Genomic DNA, 18360 nt, shown 5'->3' on the forward strand with positions numbered 1-18360 from the left:
TTCAGATAAAATGCACAGTATCTTTCTATATTCTAGTTCAACCCACAAGTTATAGTGGCACAATCTACATTATCTTCTCTTTCTGGCTTTGGGATCTTCCTGCATCCTCCCCTGGGTCATTCAGTGGCCTGGAGAGGCTGGTTGGCAGGTGAGGTGAGTGCGATGACCAGAGAGGTAGGGATGCAAGCACACGTCTGCTCCACCATCCCTGCCACAGCTATGGTGATCCTTGGCAGGGACGAGGTCATGATGTGCTGCAGATTCACCTCCCAGAGTACTTGCCAAAGGGCTCCACCTTATATCAGATGTATCCATTAGTCCTTCATCTCAGGCAGGGGAGACAGCTGGAGATCCTGCTGTCCCAAACAAGGTTTGCTCTCCAAGATCTGGTCACTGCCCGATGGCGTCAAGACTCTTTGATCTATACAACTTTTAAGCTGCCTTACCAAACCAATGCCAAAGAGGCTGAGATTAAAGGAGTCTTTCCTGATCACATTAGCACACAGGTTTGCAGATATGTGGGCTTTTCTCAGGTCAAAATGTAGGGGTGTCCTAATGAATAGCCATTGCCATTGTAGTTTATTTACTGAATTAAAATCTCAGGCTCTTGAGGAATGTATGTACTCTTACAGCTTGGTCTGTCAAAAGCAGAAACAACCTGAACCAACATTTACTTTCTGCAGTATTTATGATTCACCAAAACAATTGCTCTTGGCAATTTCACAAAGCAGGAACTTTATTTCAGTAAAAATTAGTTGGACAAATATACTGCAATGTAGGCTTGGGCAAGAATGTGTCTGAGTGTGTGGGCTTCTTACAGGATATTCAAGGAGCTCCAAGCAGAGGAAGATGAATCAGGATGAATGAGCGAGAGAAAAATCAAGAAGATGCATAAAAGAGGTCTTTACAGCTGCATGAAAACAATATGTAGGCATTGAACTCAGGAATAAAGAGATGGATTCCTGGCCCCACTGACGTCAGTGAGGCTTCTCGGATTCAGTGAATAACTTTGGATCTGTAATCAAAGACGGATGGTACTTATTTCCAAAGAAAATGGCTACAAACTATACAAGTAGGTTCCCACATTGTTTGAGTTCAGTGTCTAACTCCACTGAATACTAGAGGCCTCCTGAGACATGATGGCCTCAAGATACTAATTCTGGAGTTGCTGAGCATCTTCATGTCATCCCCTTTCCTCTTTTCGCATCCTGCATCTACAGTTTTGCCAGTTACAAATCTTTAAAATTAAAGTCTTTTTTTTCTTCTTCACCTTCCCTGTTTTTTAACCAGCTTTTTGAGAGTTTTGGATTCATATAGAAAATCATCATTATTTGAGTCACTTGCAAAGTGGATAAAATGCTGCAGAGTATACTCCAGGGGATCAGCTGTTCCCATGGGCATGGAGAGATGGAGAAGATAACTAAGGGAGCCTTCTACCAGGGGTAGGCTGAGTTGGTGAGGTGAGATCTCTATCCTGTCCTAAATATTCTGAGCAGTTCAGAGGTGTAGGGTATGTTCCGGGTGATGTGCATAGCTAAACTTAAGCTTTGAATGCAATGTAGAGAAATGATGTGTTGGGTGGGAGAGTTGATGTCTGTAGTTGTGTTTCAAGCACAGCTGATTTTCACCTTGTAAAAGTCCCACTTTCCATTCATCCATCTCCCCTACCATGATGCTAAATGTCTTTAGCCAGAGGACTGAAGTGCTTTTCCCCTTTGTTTTTCTGGGCTCTCATTTCATCCAGCTCCTTCCTGTAAAGTGAGGCAGCATTTCTGCCTGGTTGGTTTTTAATTGGTATTAGTTTCCAATCAATCAGAACTCCTAAATCATAATCTCAAGATGAGCTGATGCTGTTTAACATGAGTTTGTGTGTCCTTACCCTTAATTGTAACTCAAGAAGGAGGATAAGATGTACCTCACAGAGGGGTTGTAAGTAGAGCTGACCAGTCATTCCAGTTTCCACTAGACAGAGACTGGCTTTGTATCATTTTGGTGGGAATGAAAATGACAATACTATCACTGAAAAGAAAAAGTGAAAAATATGGATCCTGCAATGACACAGTAACCTTCATGTTCCTGCCATTCATTTTTAGTCAATGGTAGAAATTGCTGTTGCCGAACTTCTTACAAGGTTGCTCAGGTCTGTGGTTGAGCCTCCAAGTTCAGTGGTCTTTCTCTTAAGCTGGATGTGCTGGGAAAGCTTCTTGTAGAGCTAGATTCAATCAAAGTTGGCAAGACCAGAGACATTTCCAATAAAGTGCACCGGGTTCACATAACTGTATTTTCTTGCTGAAACTCTGTTCTGCTGTAAAATTTGCTGCTGACTTGTACCTTTATTACCTGAGTTATACAATATGCTTCAAGATCCCCAGAATGGCAAGGACCGTAGAAGAGCAATGTAGCAGTATTAGCTGTTTGCCACAATCCGTGTCCGTGCTTTCCCTGCGTCAGGTGAAACGGCAAGGAAACAAATAAGAATTTCACCCAGTGCTGTTAGAAGTGAGTGGGCGGACAGGACCATTTTCACCAGGGTCCCTCTGACTAGCGTGGACCTGAAACAGCACCATTTCTGCTCAAAATAGCATGCCACAGACAGAGACATTTTGTTTTTGCTAAAAGCAGAGTTGCTAAGAAACGAATATTGCAGAGACAGAAATCCACAAAAGGTTTGACAGTTGCTGAAGAGTGCATGCTGGATGGAGTGGCTTGGCAAACATGGCCCTACAGATAGCAGAGAGGAACCAGCCAATTCCCCAGCTAAGCATGGTCCTTCCAGCAATAAACCCATAAGTTGTTCCTTATATCTTGCCTCCATCATGCATATTGTTGATGGAGACGGACAAGCCAGGGGTATAAGAGGGGCAGGGCACACAAAGACCAGAGGATTTGCAAAGCTGGGAAGACTGAGTAGACAGAAGGCTTTGACGGACATATGTTCCAGCATTCCTGTCTCTGAAAGCTGGGAGCAGCAAAGGAAGTTAGTGAGTGCTTATAACCATTCTCATCCTTGCCCCTGAAGGTCCAGTCTTGGCAGCCCTTTCTTAGTAGTTTGTCACGAAGTCATGTGTGTGCATCCATCAGTGATGGCTATTCTTTAGACTCTTGTCATGGTAAGGGTCAGTGACCCTGTGGGTACCAACTTTCCCAGGGTGTGTTTCCCAGGGTGTCTGTTTAAGTCACTGTGGAGCCTCTGGAGACAGTGGTCACCTGTGGCTACACAGGAGTCAGCTTTTCCCCTCCACTATGTCCCACATCAGGCAGTCAAATTTTAGCTACCTCAATTTCCTACGCTAGGAGAAAAGATCTTACATAACTTTCTTATCAGATGATAAATGACAGATGCACAGTACCCTAAAGGTGGCTGCATTTCAGCATGTTCGTGACTGTGTGCATGGAGTTTCTCCTTGAACGTTGCTCAGGGAGCAGTATGGATAGAAGAGATTGCTGAAATATGAGACGTTCAAGGGATTGCTGTCCCCTACTGGGGCATGGTGTTTAGTTTAAAGCTTGAGAAACCAGAGATGATCACTACCTGGAACAGCTCAGGAGGCATCTCTGCTCTCCAGTGCATTGCTGTTATTGTTAGGTATGCTCTTCAGGAAGGTGGGCTTGGGGAAAAAAAAAAGAAATATTAAAATAGAAGATAGAAGCAAAGCAAACTAACACTGAGCCAATCCGATTAATAAAGGATGCCAGGAGTTGGTGTTAATTTGTGTCTGATTTAAAGTGCCTGGTGGGTGGAGAGAGAACAGCCCACAAGAAGCAGCTGGGCTCCTTTTCCATCCCCCAACCCTGCTGCTGGTGCGGCGTGGTGGGGGAAAGAGGAGCACACAATCAGGCGATTCATCCCCACGCTGTCGCACTTTGCAAAGGCAAAAGAGAAGAAGGGAAGGAGGGAGAGGGAGAGAGAAAAAGCAGCAATCCAGTTCGCATGAAGTGTCAGCAGCAAACGTTATGCTTCTGCTCGCCTAACCAGGATCAACCCATCCTATCCACCTTTACTGGCCCTTTGTGAGACGCCAAGGGGCAGCCCTGACAAAAAGGAGGAGCTGGATTGGTACCTTTCCTTATCTGGCTGTTGGGGTCAGGCGTGCTGAGTGATGAGGAGAGTGCTCTAATCAGCTGCGGTGGGGCTGGCAGGGTTCACCGTCTTCTCTCAAGGCCGAAGTTCCCGATTTATGTGCAGAGCTGGGTAAGACAGAGACAAGCTCCCCCATTGATGTGGCTCCAAAGGTCCACTTGAACCAACAAAGGTGATACCTGGATTCACTCCCCGTGGCGAGATCTCTACCACCTCTCAGTTTTTCCGGTGAAACCCAAGAGGCCCAACCCTTTGCTGTTCATGTCCATTCACTCCCTCTGAGGCTATGTCTATACTCATAAATAAATGAGGGATTAAATACAGGCATGAGTATAGTCCCATGATCATCCAGACTATTTAATTACTTGCATGCTCCCTGGTGCAGTTTTGGCCCAAGATGGTGCCAGGACACAGTCTGGTAGATGGCTGAGCCAAGGGACACTCTCCCACAGGTCTGTGGGATGTGGCCAGCCTGTTTCGCAGGGGAGGAGAGCTGAGGTGTGTGGCTGCAAGCTGTGCCGTGCTTGGCCCCACAGCCAAAGAACGGCCCCTGCTCTGTTTCGTTCGGTAGTATAGACATAGCCTGTGGAGACAGACAGCAAAAGGGCAAATTAGCATTTAGTTGGCATGTGAATTTCTGTTCTTTAGGAACAAAAGGAAGGCCATCTGCTCATTGTGTCTCGCACGAGGTGGGGGCTTTCCTTCGCAACCAACCTGTGTCCGCCACTGAATGTGGAGATGTGGCAGGCCCTCCAGGTAGTGTCCTGGGGACATCCACTGTATCCCCCTGTGTTGGGTCAACCTACCCTGTCGGCAAAAAAGGCCATGATGCTCATCTCCTGGCACCTTCCTAGAAGGACTGCTCGTCTCTCCTGCATTTCCCAGCTTACTGAAGCTGGCTCCTGGGCTGCAGACGCGGGTTTGACATTGCAGGGCTGCTCGGGAACACCTGAATCTGTGCATGCTGCTACATTACGGTGAGGTTTCTCTAAACAGTGCTGGGCTGGAAGCAGGAGGAACAGTCTCAAAATCTTTCTCTGGAGGAAATGGGAAGCAGAAGAATTGCCTGCACGTGGCTCTGTAGCTCAGGTCCCCTCCTAGGTCTTGGGTAGAAACCTAAATCTAAGTCCTGCCTGTTGTCTGCAGACCTCCAGCTCCCCTCCAGCTCCTCACTCCAGTGCTGTCTGCCTGTTCTCCAAGCCAGAAGGGAAAACCCATACAAATGAAGGAGCATGTGAAAATCACAGACTCTGCTGTCATCCCTGTGATGAAGCATCACCTGAACCCTTCTCAGAATAAATATAAACCATCCTCCTTCAATCCTTCATCTTCATCAAGGCTGCACACAGACAGCTAACTAACACCAGCCCCAAACCAGCACATTCTCAATGCTGCACAAATCACTCCATAACATCCTCCATCATCTCCTGTGATTAAACAAAGCCCAAGACAGTGAGAAGAGAGAAGTCCTTTGCTTCCCAATAACCCCCATATTTTCCCCTTACCCGCAAGCTATCTTGCCTCCCACCTCACATTGCTCAAGGGTTCCTGGAGAGAAAGACTGAAAAGGGGAAAAACGTACATCTGTCTTGTTTATGCAAATCCTGAACTGCTTGTCATGAGGCTGATAGATGAGATGCAAGGAATAATCCAGCTCGTTAGCGCCTGTGCTATCATTGTATCCTTCTGCCAGCCTGTCTACATTTGAGCATCTTGGGATTTGTTGTAAGGGAGCCTAGAAGGCAGTCTCTGCCCTGAGGAGTCTGCAAGGAAAAGGGAAGGTCTCCAGGGAGCAGAGCAGGCAGCCACCCTTTGCTGTCCAGCATGGTTAGCTCAGGCATGGCACTGCATGGATGTGGGCATGAAGCTCCAGAAAGGTGTAGGTCAGGGCAGATGACCATCCCAACAACTGCTCTCCCAAGCAGTGCAATGGAACCATGCAGGACATAGCAGACTGAACAGGAGGACATGGATCAGGCCAACCCGTTTTGGTAGGGGAGCTTAGTGGCATGGATGAGACCTGTGACACTCCATTTAGTTTCAGGCTCTGGCCGTTGTTTGTTTAGTGGTATGGACATACGTCTTACGGCTTAGGGGTGGTTACTAATATCCCTGCACCTCTCTATAATAAATGTAAGACTGGTTATTTAGGGAAGGAGCAAAGGTCATAGAATCATAGAATCATACAGTGGTTTGGTTTGGAAGGGACCTTTAAAGACCACCTATTCTACTCCCCCCACCATGGTCAAGGACATTCTCTCACTAGGATCAGGTTGCTCAAAGCCCTGTCCAACCTGACTTTGAACATCTTCAGGGATGGGGCAGCCACAACTTCTCTGGGCAACATGGTCCAGTGTCTCACCACCCTCATCATAAAAAATTTCTTCCTCATAGCCAATCTAAACCTATCCTCCTTCAGTTTAAAACCATTACCCCTTGTCCTGTCGCTGAAGGCCTTGGTAAAAAGCTTCTCTCCATCTTTCTTATAAGCCCCCTTTATATATTGAAAGACTGTAATTAGGTCTCCCCAGAGCCCTCTCTTCTCCAGGCTGAACAGCCCTAACTGTCTCAGCCTTTCTTCATATTAGAGGTGTTCCAGCTCTCTGATCATTTTCCTGGCCCTCCTCTGGACCCGCTCCAACAGGTCCATGTCTCTCTTGTGTTGTGGACCCCAGAGCTGGGTGCAGTGCTCCAGATGGGGTCTCACAAGAGTGGAGTAGAGGGCGAGAATCCCCTCCCTCGACCTGCTGGCCATGCTTCTTTTGATGCAACCCAAAATATGCTTGGCTTTCTGGGCTGCAAGCGCACATTGCTGGCTCATGTCCAATTTTTATCCACCAGTATCCCCAAGTCCTTATTCTCAGGGCTGCTCTCAACCCATTCACCTGCCAGGCTGTATTGATATTGAGGATTGCCCCGACCCAGGGTTATCCAAGTCTATCTGGATGCATAATGAAAGACTGAAGGAAAGGCAAAGAAGAGTAGACACTTCTGAGACTGGCAGTTGCATCCAGACTGTTGTGTTTAATAGCAACTGATGGACTTGTCCTCTACAAATTCTCTAATCCATTTTGGCACTCTTTTATACCTTTAGCCTCCACAGCATCCTGTGGCAATGAGGTCCCCAATTGAATTACGAGCTGTGTGAAAAAGTACTTCCTTTTGTTTGTGTTCAGCCTTTGGGGTCAGTAAGGATGGCTTTCTGCGTCATGAGGCTTAATTCACTGCTGCTACCCATGTCCCTTGAGGACCTTGGAGAGAAGGGGCTGTAGAAATGCACATATTTATCCTTCTTTTGTTTTTTAAGTTCAGGTTGCAGACTTCTGTTGCTTCAAGGTCATGGCTGGATCCAAACCCACTGAAACTTGGGACTTTAAAGGGGATCGGGTATGTTCCTGATTCTCTCCACCTTCAGGGTCTGTGCTCAACTTGGTAGAAAGTTCCCACACTCTGCTCAAGCTCAGATATTTCTACCCGTTCCATGCCACTGGGAAGTTCCTGTTTACCCACGTTAGTGTGGTATCAGAAGACTTCAAAGCCCCTCATTTCAGACTGTGTAGAAGCAGATGGAATCACTCCCATAGCTAGCGCAGTCCTGTAGTTCAAGTTCTCTTGTGCTACTCATTCTGTGGAGAGTGAAGGTAAAGCAAGGGATGGTCACAGTTCTGGTTTTACTAAAAGGACCTCTATTTCAGGTGTCTCTCATAGCCACAGCCTGAATCTCCATCTTCCTCCTGCTGAGAGGTACAGGAAAATTGCGAATCTGAGCAATACCATCTTCCAGTTCTTCTGTGTGTAATTTAAAGACATCCTCACTGGGCATTGGAAACTGAATGCCTAAAATTATGAGCTGAATTCCTGTTCTCAGAAATGAAAACATTCCCAGTCCAGTTTTAACTGTGCTGAGACTGCAGCATTCAAAAACTGAGCACGGTGCACCTTCAGGGTTGCTGTAAAGTTGGACCCTGATGTAATCTTTCCTTCTTTTCCCAGCTGCTGCCTAGGACATCTATCTGCATCATTGGGGTAGTGTCAGTGTTGTTTGTCAGATGGGGAAACTGAGGCACAGTCATTGAGAGAGAGCACAAATCCATGGAAGGAGTCAGAAGAAGAGCATGCATTAAAACTTCCATACATCCAGGGCTGGTCGAAGGCTTCTGGTTGTGATCATCCCCTGTTGCTGATCATACCCAGCCATGTAGGGAGCTGGAGGACAGCAAAGTAGAAATCTACTTTCCTGGTGCTGGGAGAAGCACTAGGACTTGAGCTAGTGCAGGTCCTAGTCTGGAGCTGGTTGCAAAAACAGCTACTTGGGTGTTCCCCTTTCCCTCCTTTACTTTGGCCAGCCCAGCTCGAGGCTGCCATGGGGCAGGCAAGGGGCAGACTCCAGCGGCTCTTCAGTCCCAGGGGCTCTGGACAGACCGGGCAGGAGCAGAGCTCCTGGTGCCTTGGACAAGGCACCAGCTTTCCTTTATCCTCTGTAGCCATCTCTGCACCAGTAACCCCAGAGGGCCAGGATGCTGCCTGAAACACTCTCCCATCCCTGCCTACACATCTCAGGACACTTCCTGGCAAGGTTTTGGCCTCAGCCAACAAGCACTACCCCAGACCGTGCCTGGGCACAGCTCAGGAGAGAGCGTTAGACACTGTGGCAGTACCATTCTGCTTTGGAAGACTGGTACTTTAGCCACATGGGCATGAGCTGTGTCAAAGCTCTTGGCCTCAGGGGACAGAAAATGAGCCCTGGTGCATATGATTTATGCGGGACGCGTTAAGTGAGCAATGTCAGGACATGTACTGAGGTCTGGCTTGTGCATGTGCAACCCAGTGAATCACAAAGCCCAGTTTTGGGTTTATCAACCATTACTCTGCCCACACACCCGTACAAGTCTGAGCCTCAGCATGCACACACAGCCCTCTCCAAACATCCCCTCTCCCTGGGGGCTCACACTTAGCTCCCCAGCTAACACCAGTGCTTTTAACCTCCAGCTGAATTTCCAATCAATCGCATCCCAGTCCCCGGTACAAATGAGCTATGATGGAAACGGTCTGGTCCCGCCTGCTTTCTGCCACTCATTAGGATGACCTTGCCCTCAGAGGCCCTCTTGTGTAACCCTCACACCCAGGAGCAGGGTGGGAGCATAGGGAAAAAGACCCCAAAGGGTCGGCCGTGGAGCACTAACGGGCAGAAATAAGGCAACAGGAGAAGCAGGAGTTTTCTAGGATTTGCTGGTGTAGAATCCAGGGTATTTCTGGCAATGTGCATTGCTCCTCAGGTGGTACCACTGATGGGGATGGATGGAAGCTAGGGCAGTCAGAGGGTATGGGTGATGCTGGCATGGAGGAAAGGCTGAACTTACCAGGATCGGAAGAGTTGTGTATTCCCCTGGGGGTGAGGAAATGCCTGGGAACAGTGTGGAGCAATGACCAGCCTAAACCCACAGCAGGCTGTACCTTATTGCTATTAAATGGGGTTTAAGCCTGCTTTGCTAATGGGAAACTGAGGCAGAGAAAGATGTAACGTTATGGCGATCTGCATCAGCTGCCTTCTGCCAAGAGCCCCGTAGGCTCCTTGACTTTGCTATGCAATGGCATCTAACCTATCCCTATGTCATGCAGTCCTTGAGAAACTCCCAGTCCTGGTAGCACTCCCAACAGGCCATGCCAATAACATTGTACCCAGACAGAGGAAAGCTGAGGACAACCACAGCTGCAGCTCAGGCTGAGGTGATGTTTAAAAGACACCAAGTACACACACGACATCTGTCTGAGGCTGTGTTGTACCCAACAGAAGGTGCTGCAGAGCCCTAAGCCCACTTCCTTCGGGCAGCCACGTCTGGGACCAGATGGAGCACATCTAGCCCTCCTTGTCTGCCAGGCTTTTCTCTACAAAAGATTTACTAGGTCCTAGATTTTAGGGTCCAGTCTTTCTGCTCAGCTGTTTCCTGATCCCACTCACTGAAAAAAACATGAAGAGCCAGGAACTGAGCCTGACCTGTCTACAGCCCTGCCTGAGAGTTTTAGCAATGGGCCCATCTTCAATTAACCTGATCTGGAGTGGAGACCTTAGTCTTTAAGGTTGTTAATCTCATCTCGGGATGAAATCCTAGTGGGTTGGATATGAATCACCATCTTCAACACTTTGCTGGAGCTTTTCAGATGACAGAGCACTAGAGAAAAGCAGAGGATGCTTCTTACATCCATCTTTTCAGGTGGGAAAACTGAAGCATGAATTGGCAGAGATGCTTAATTGAGCGTGTGCACAAATCCTGGAGCCAGGATTAAAATCTGGCCTCTGGCTCCCCCTGATAGTGTCTCCCCTTCTGGTCAGTGCTGAAGGTGATCAGGGATGGGATGGTTCAACCGAGGCTCAGGGGCTTTGGAGTTTCCTTGTTGTGGTTGAAAGCCTCTTGGGGCATCCTAGTATGATGCATTTCTATATATCACCTCTCAGCCTTGCCTTTCCCCACATCCCCTCTTCCAGCCTTTGAAAATCAAAATGGGACCATGATTCTGTCCCCACGAGCCAATCTCCATCACAGGATCAAATATTTCCCACTCTATTCATGCTGTTCCTGGAGGCTGTTATATGTCTGCTGGAGTCCACCCTTAAAGTAGGTGCCTTTCCAGGTTGGAGCTGAGAGAAATTTGGGATGAAAGATGTTAGTAAGTATAAATATCATTTATTAACACAGCAGGCAAGTGAGAATCAAGCTTTCTCTGCAGTCAGTAGACTGAGATGGGGCAGTACATCAGTCTCTACAGTGGTGGAGCAAATATGTAGGGTCCTGAGGAGTCCATGCAAAAATATGCTTTTGGCAAATGAAACAGCAGGAGGGGAGCAGGGTTGGACTCTTGTCTAGCTGACTCTTGTCTGCTTTCCTTTGCTTCCCAAAGGGGTTTTGGCTAAGTTCAGCTCTCAGCATTTGGTCCAAAGGTAGATCTGGCCAGGCCAGATCCTGACGTGGGGAGCTCCAGCTGGAGCTGGCTTAACAGCCTTTCCAGGATATGGTCCACATCTGAAATGCCTCTCCAGACAGTGGATATGCACTGAAGCCAGGGTGAGACCTAAAGGATTTCCCAGTCCTGCAATACCCACCAACTCATCCTTTTGCTTTTTCAGATCCTAGTTTTCACTAGATTCTGCTTTGCCAGAAAATAAGCACGAATTTCTATAGATAAACTGTTGCTGGTAAGAGCCAGAGTCAAGTAAATACTCATAGAAAACAGAAGAAAAGGAAAATGGATCATTAAAAATAATACTAAGGAAAAACCTGATTTTGAGTATTGATTTTACGGAAGAGGCTCTGCTCCAGAATCTGTCCAAGCTCCATCCCTCTCTAGGTGCTGTTCAGGGCTAACTCCTCTACTTGCAGCCCAGCAGAGCCACTGCAGCCAAATGAGAGCCAGGTCCGAGTTTGACTCCTCTGTGTGCTGTCGGTTCACAGATGCCACCGTGTTTCTCCAGGCATTTCCACCATGCTTTGCTCGCTTGCCTCGGTAGCAAAAAGAAAATTTCCAAGCGGTTGCAGCTTTTTTTTTTTTGCTGCTAGCAGTTCCTTGCGAATAAGGACAGAGCATACTCATTTCCATGTTTTCTCAGAGTGGCAAGGGACTGAGTTTTTTGGGTCCAGGCAGTTTTCTGCCTCCAGCAAAAGGGATATTTTGTTTGATAACTGGGGACTTCTTACAGGGAAATGGGAAGCCCCAGGAAAGAAGGATTAGCTTGATGAGAGTGGTTTTCACCCTGCTGGGATGTCAGCCGTGTACCAAGGTCAGGAGAAGGAAACGCAGAGGGAGGTAAATCTTGGATGATAGCACATCTGAGCCGGTGGGTAGAGAGAGGGGAGTTGGGGCACGGCTGAGCTAGTTGGGGCAGATTAGGGTGAGGGTGTTGGGAGAGGTCTTACAGGCAGCAGCGGGGAAGGATGCCCTTTCTGCAGTCATTGTTTTGATTTTTTTTTTTTTCTCTTTTTTCCATGGAGTGTGTGTGTGTGTGTGTGCGTGTGTCTAAGAGTGCCCTCCATTGGCCAGATCCAGGCTGCTGCACCGAGAGTCCTGTGTCACCAGCACAACCGAGGAAGGTGATGGATGCACAACCGGGGAGGTTGCCCTTCCCGTGTGGGAGGACTCTGTGCAGTGCACAGACTCTGCAAAGCAGGGCACATTGCAGTACTGCCTGCATTTCACGGGCTCCTCCTGCTTGTGCAGAGCTGAAATCCCTATGCTGGGGCACAGTTGCAAAGTCGGACACAGCAATTTGGAGATGTCCGTCTGGAAGGTCTTGGTGGGACAGGGTGAATCAGCATGTGGGGCTATTCAGGCAGAGGGTGAAGGCAGTTGTAGGCAGAGTCAGGGGATGCCCTGATGCCTCCCTCCTCACACATGTCCCATGTTGCCTACATCCCCAGGATGGGCGTGGGGTGTGCTTGGGGCATACAAACATGTGCAGAAAGCAAGCAGGGACGTGAGCCTCAGACCCGGATCATCTTGGTTTACCATTACTGCAGGAAGATAGGGTGCACCACCAAACAGCTCACCACGGCTTACAGGCTCCAAAATTCACTGGGACCAGTGCAAACTGGATGCCTAAACCCCTTGGACAGCCCAGGTGCCAGGTGTAACATGTGATTCAGTCCGTGCCTGTTTTCAAACTGTGAAGGTCTGTCTCGGGTTGTGTTTCTGAACTGTTCCTGCTCCAGGGGATGTCAAGGTGGGATGGCAAATACTTGGCAAGGAGGTAGAAAAAATTACCAAGGCTCTGTGCAGTGGCGCAAGGGTGCAGGAGCCATGCTGGTGCTTCACATCTCTTCATAACCCTCTGCTTCATCATCTCTAACACCTGCACAAGGTAACCAAGGCAGAAGGGCCATTCAGACCAAACTTGTCAGCCTCTTTCTGTGAGTTGCTTGGGATGAACAACTGCCTTCTGCCAGGGACACACACACAAAGAAGACAATATATTTGCCCTTCAGTTTGTCCTTGAGAAATGCAGGCAAGGCACAGCCCAAGGTACTCCATGTTCACCTGCTGTCCCCAGGCTTTACTCCAGAAAAAGCTTCTCTGCCAGACACATCTCCCAGGCACAGGACTGGAAGGAAAGGGCAAGAGGGGTGGCGTGTACTCCAAGTTGGAGCCAAGGGATGGGACCAGGCATGGATGTCTCCCATCACACAAAATTACAAAAGTAGCCAGGCTACCTAGACACTAGCTGTGGCAACAACCATGGGAATCGGGACAAATTTGCCTGCGTGCCATAGGAACGTGGTCTCCAACACTGGAATAATCTGTATTTTCATACCTTTAATATTACTTCCCCAGCTGCAGGCTGCAGCCTCTGGTATATATCCCCCTTGGGATTTTTCTGGATTAAAGTGTAGAAGATGGATCTCTCTGCTGAAATGCAGCAGCCAGTCAACTGCGCATTGCATCTTCCTTCCCTGCTAGGTCCAACACATGTTGAGCCAAAGATCCAGGTGTGGAGGGGGTTTTGTCTATTCACTTCTTCTGCTCTAAGCAAAGATTCCCACTTCAGCAAGGATTAGTTGAAAGAGAAAAAATATGTTTATGTTCCTTATGGTGAAACCTTCCAGATGGGACTGCATTCAGGGGAAATCCATTCTGAGACCTAACAACCGTAACACAGCGTCCCATTAATGGGTCTGCTTAGTTAAAGTTTGTTGGCTTTTATGGTGCTTTTCCCAGAGAGGGCCGGTGAGGGGGGATGCATTTTGTGCTCGCTGCATCTTCATTCAGTAGCAGGTCTGTGGCCAGCGTGAGAAAAATTGCATTTGTGGAGAGCAGGAGGCTTGGGCTGAATCCCACGTGCTGAAGTCACCGTTAGGGACTGGATCTCAGTGCAAGCCCTGTCTCCTAATCATCTCGTTGCTATGGAGGCACCGCTGGCTCCTGCTTCCAGCCGGGAGAGACAGGTTTCTTCACGGTCTGGACCAGAGGTTAAGATGATCCCTGGTTGGCTCATCAGTGTGAAGGTCGGATAGACTTTGGTTTTGCAGGGGCTGTGCCCCCTTGCAAACAGCATGAGCTGCTCAGGCACCGCCCTACAGTGAGGAAGAGGTGAACCAGTGGTCTCTTTCAGAGTCTCAGCTAAGCAAGCACCTTTCACTTACCAAAGCTCATATTTAAGGCATTCACAGTCATTTGCAGGCAACCCCTCCTGCTAATCAGGATGACCTCTCTGGAAATTTATCGGATGTTTGGTTGATGCCTGTGGTTTTTGTTGCAAGCAAGCGTTGCTTTGCATCACCTAAGCAGGCTGCGTTCCTGAAATCTGGCCCCCGAGGCAGGCAGGAGTCTGGCACGGGGAGATTTTCACTGCAGAGCTTTGCAGGCTGCAAAACACTGTCAAGAGTGGGGACCTGACTTCTAAAAAATTTAGGCAAATGCATTTGGACTCCATGCTGATTAGTGTCAGGTCTAACAGACACTCAGGAATCTGCTGGCAGAGCCTGCAGTGATTTGAAGCTCGGATGAAACACAGTTTGCAAATAGCAGATCTGACTTTCAAGTTACCTAACCCTTTCCTCCCCAGAAAAAAAGGCTTTTGCAGAAGAGGGGAGATGCAGAGATAAAACTTTTAAATAGAGCGAGGAGAGAAACCAAGGGGTGAATGTGGAAATGCGTTTGGCTTCTTATCTCTTCCCAGATGTGCAGGATGGTCTATGGGCTTCATCTCTTATTTTTCAGTCTCTCCTGGGATTGGGTTTAGCTGCCTGAATTGTAGATTTGCTGGGAATTTGTATGGCTGCTGTGAAAGCTTCCTCTGTTTACAGTCTGGGAAGGCAGAGCCTGGCAGCAGGGTGGGAGACGGTGGGACTGGGATGAGCCATGTGGACACCATGGGGCTGTGAGGAGGGTCAATGGCTACAATGGAGAAGATGTGTTTTCCCTCCTCCCTTGCAACAGGTGCCCCTCTCCATAGATTTTCACCCTAATTCCCTCCTGGCAGTGCCACCATGGTCCCTGATCACAGAGAAACACATCCCAGATGATCTGAATTATTTTGGGGTTGCAGCCCGGGACAATGTTAGCATCTCAGGAGTTGGGCTGTTTGCACTCAGGCTTCAACGCAGAGGTCCTGAGCACTGGCTTTTCACTAACCTGTGGACCACAGAGGCTCCTGAAATCAATGCAATAGTCTGACTTGGTAGGGGAAACCTTCCTCCCAGGGGTCTGATCTGTCCTTTTGAAATTTGGCAGCAGCCCTGTTTTGGAGGCAGCAAGTGCTGCAGGGTCAGGGCAAGCCTCACCCAAGGGGAAACTCCTCATTTTCTCTGCCTGGGGTGAGCCAAGAGGGCAGGAAAGGAAATGGCTGGAAAGGTGAGAAGGAAAAGGTGCCATGGCTGTATGCCCAGCTGTGGGCGAAGCTCTACCCTACACACTGAGGGTTTGCCCCTCCTGCCTATCAGCCCCTGCATCTGTTAATAGGCCCTCTCCCCAAACTTGGGGGTGCACACTACGTGGGGAGGGGGTACAAGATGAAGAGAGTCCTGCTACTGACGGTGTTTCCCCCTCTTTCTCCTCCTGTGGAAAGAGGGGAAATGGAGGGAAGGGAGCACAGGAGGGTCTTGGTGGGGTAAGAAAGAAGGAGACTTACAGGAGTGCAGAGGGCGCAGGAGTCTGTTCGGCATGGAGGGGGGCACAGGGGTCTGGGCAGTTGGGCTGAAGAGGGGATCTGGGCTACAAAGGGTTGCAGGGAACGGGTCCCGTAGGGCAATGCAGGATGGATGTTACTTTTGCTGAAGGGGCTTTGGAGGCTGAAGGAGGTCCTGAGTCTGGCAGGGAGGACTCCCACTCTCTGGAGATGTTCTATGCCCGGCTACAGTACTGCAGGCTTTGGGGTGTCCTGCACACAGGCGTGAAAGGCGGGGTGGCTACCTGATGTGGGAAGACCTAAAATCTACTTCTATCACCCTTTTTTCCTCCTGTACTGGGTGCACAGCTTCTTCCAGCCCTGGCCTCCTGTCTGGCCTGAGGGTTAGACCAGGGCTGGGGTACCGAACAACAATTCCTTTCCCCTGCACTGGTTTGGTGGAAGAGGAGGGAGGAGAGAGAAAAGGAGAGACAGAAAGAAGCAAGAAAACAAGGGCTGGCAGGAGGAAGAGAGGAAGCAGAGCCCAGCTGCCCATGCCTGCCTCCAGCCCATCCTCCCCAGGTGCAGCCTGAAGTCTGCATTGAACCAGCATTCTGGCTCTGTTGGGATGGAGAGGGGTGGAAAGTCCCTAAAACAGAGATCAGTGGTGTTTGCTTTGGGGAGATGGTTAGAAATCACTGCAAAGGCTCTGCTCAGCTCAGCAGAGGGGCACTGCATGGGAAGAGGGCACTGGGAAAGGGAGGTCACAGCTATTTTGTCCCCCACTGTGAGTCACAGCCAAGCCCCTCCTGGGGGTTAGGACATCCTGGGGATGGGGATACCCCCAAACCTCGCATGGGGATGGTGATGTGGGGCTGCATCTTTCCCCAGTGAGATGTGCTGGGACTGGGGATGCTGTGTGGATACTCAGCCTTGCAAAAGGTTAATAATAAAAAAAACAAAAACACCACCAAAACCCCAAATCCCAAATCTCTTCTCTTTCTCTCCCCTCCTCCTTCCCTTCCCTTCCCTTTTTTTTCCAGGTGTTGTGTATGGCCACAGGAGGGAGCTCAAATCCAGACATGGGAGGATTGGCTTGATTTCGGATCCAGAGCCTCTTAAACTCTCACTTTTCCTCTAAGCTGGTCCCTGTTATGTCCAGGATCTGGCGCCTGCTTGACATTTACTTTGAGTTCCAGAGGACCAGAGACCTAGGATGAGGAGCATTGGATCTGCCCTGAACCTGCTTTTGGTATCGCCACTCTACTTTGTGTGGACCGTGGTCGCTCTGGACCTGGCACAAACTCCCTGCACCACTTTGGTCCAGGGGAAATTCTTTGGGTATTTCTCCTCCTTTGCCGTCTTCCCATTGAACTCCTCCCTCTGCTCTTGGATTATCCAGAACCCTGACCCTCGGAGGTACACTTTGTACATGAAGATCCTAAAACCTACCGGCATATGTGACCACCAGCACATCCGCACCTACCAGTTCGACTCCTTCCTGGAGTCCACCCGCACCTACCTGGGCATGGAGAGCTTTGATGATGTGTTGAAGCTCTGCGATGGGTCCACCCGCTATGCCTTCCTCCAGTCCAACAAGCAGTTCCTCCAGATGAAGCAGACCACGCCACCGGGGGTAGAGAGCTGGCCCGTGCGGTGGAAGCCCACAAAGGCTCAGGAGCGGGACTTCTCAGTGGAGTACCTCGTGGTGGGCAACAGGAACCCTAGCAAAGCTGCTTGCCAGATGCTCTGCAAATGGCTGGATGCGTGCTTGGCCATCAGCAGCAGCTCCCACCCATGCGGCATTATGCAGACCCCGTGCTCTTGCTCGGGAGGGGAGGTCCTAGATCAGGCCAGCGAGATCCTGGGGCTCACGAGGAAGAAGGAAGATTGCTATAAGGACGGAATTTACTTGGAGAACTGCATGAGCAGCCCCAAGGACAGCAGCGGAGTGGAGTTCCTGGGTGAGTGGAGGGCGGCTGGGGGCGTTTGGGAGGAAGGGCTGGTTGGGCTGTCCTCTCCCGGGTCTCACGCTGTCCCCATTACTTCTGTGTCTGAGTCTGTGGATGCCTGGTACGAAAACCTTATTTCCTAATTGATAGGCAGGTCTGGTAACCCTTGGTGGCTCTTTATGAGCCTGCGACTGGAATTGCAAAGCAGCTTCCCCTAAATATACCCCAAATTGTTTCATTCATTCCCGGGGCTTGTACCTTGCTTGTTTTATTTCTGCAGCCTCAGAGCTGCTGCGGGGAGAGTCTCACCTGAGGGTGAGCAGTTTTCCAACGTAATTACAGATGTCCTAGAAAAGGCAGGATCCAAGCTACCTCCCGAGGCGGGCTGCACTTAGCAGCCCTATCAACCATTTTAATTCATGGGAAAAACTTAATTCTCAGGTCTGGTTCGAGGGAACGGCAACAGAAGGCATGCTCATTTTGTTCCCAGCCTCATTTTCCTTCTGGAGGCTTTCAGAAAGAAAACTGACTATGCTGCTTCTGTGGGGTTGCTCGGTGTCTTTGCTGGGGCTCATTCCTCAGATTTTTCATCAGTGTTTTGATGATGATCTTGACTATGGTATGGGCTGGAAAGGGACTAGAGAGCTGGAAGAAGCATGACAAGAAGGGCTATGAATAAGGGAGAGATGCTCCTGAGGTCTGATCTGGGCGCTGGTCTGGGGAGGGAAATGTTC

At 49.3% G+C, this 18360-nt stretch overlaps 1 protein-coding gene across 1 annotated transcript in view; it reads left to right on the top strand.

The window, feature by feature from the left end:
• The window catches only part of LOC142406535 (adhesion G protein-coupled receptor B1-like), a 144513-nt gene that overhangs the window by 60328 nt on the left and 65825 nt on the right, over positions 1–18360 (top strand). Inside the window, exon 2 of the mRNA XM_075495483.1 lies at positions 16718–17638. Within this exon, the coding sequence (XP_075351598.1) occupies positions 16891–17638 (748 nt within the window). The 5' untranslated portion in view covers positions 16718–16890. The remainder of the gene's footprint in view (positions 1–16717; positions 17639–18360) is intronic.

This window comes from Mycteria americana, chromosome 2, assembly GCF_035582795.1.
Source record: "Mycteria americana isolate JAX WOST 10 ecotype Jacksonville Zoo and Gardens chromosome 2, USCA_MyAme_1.0, whole genome shotgun sequence".
NCBI lineage: Eukaryota > Metazoa > Chordata > Aves > Ciconiiformes > Ciconiidae > Mycteria > Mycteria americana.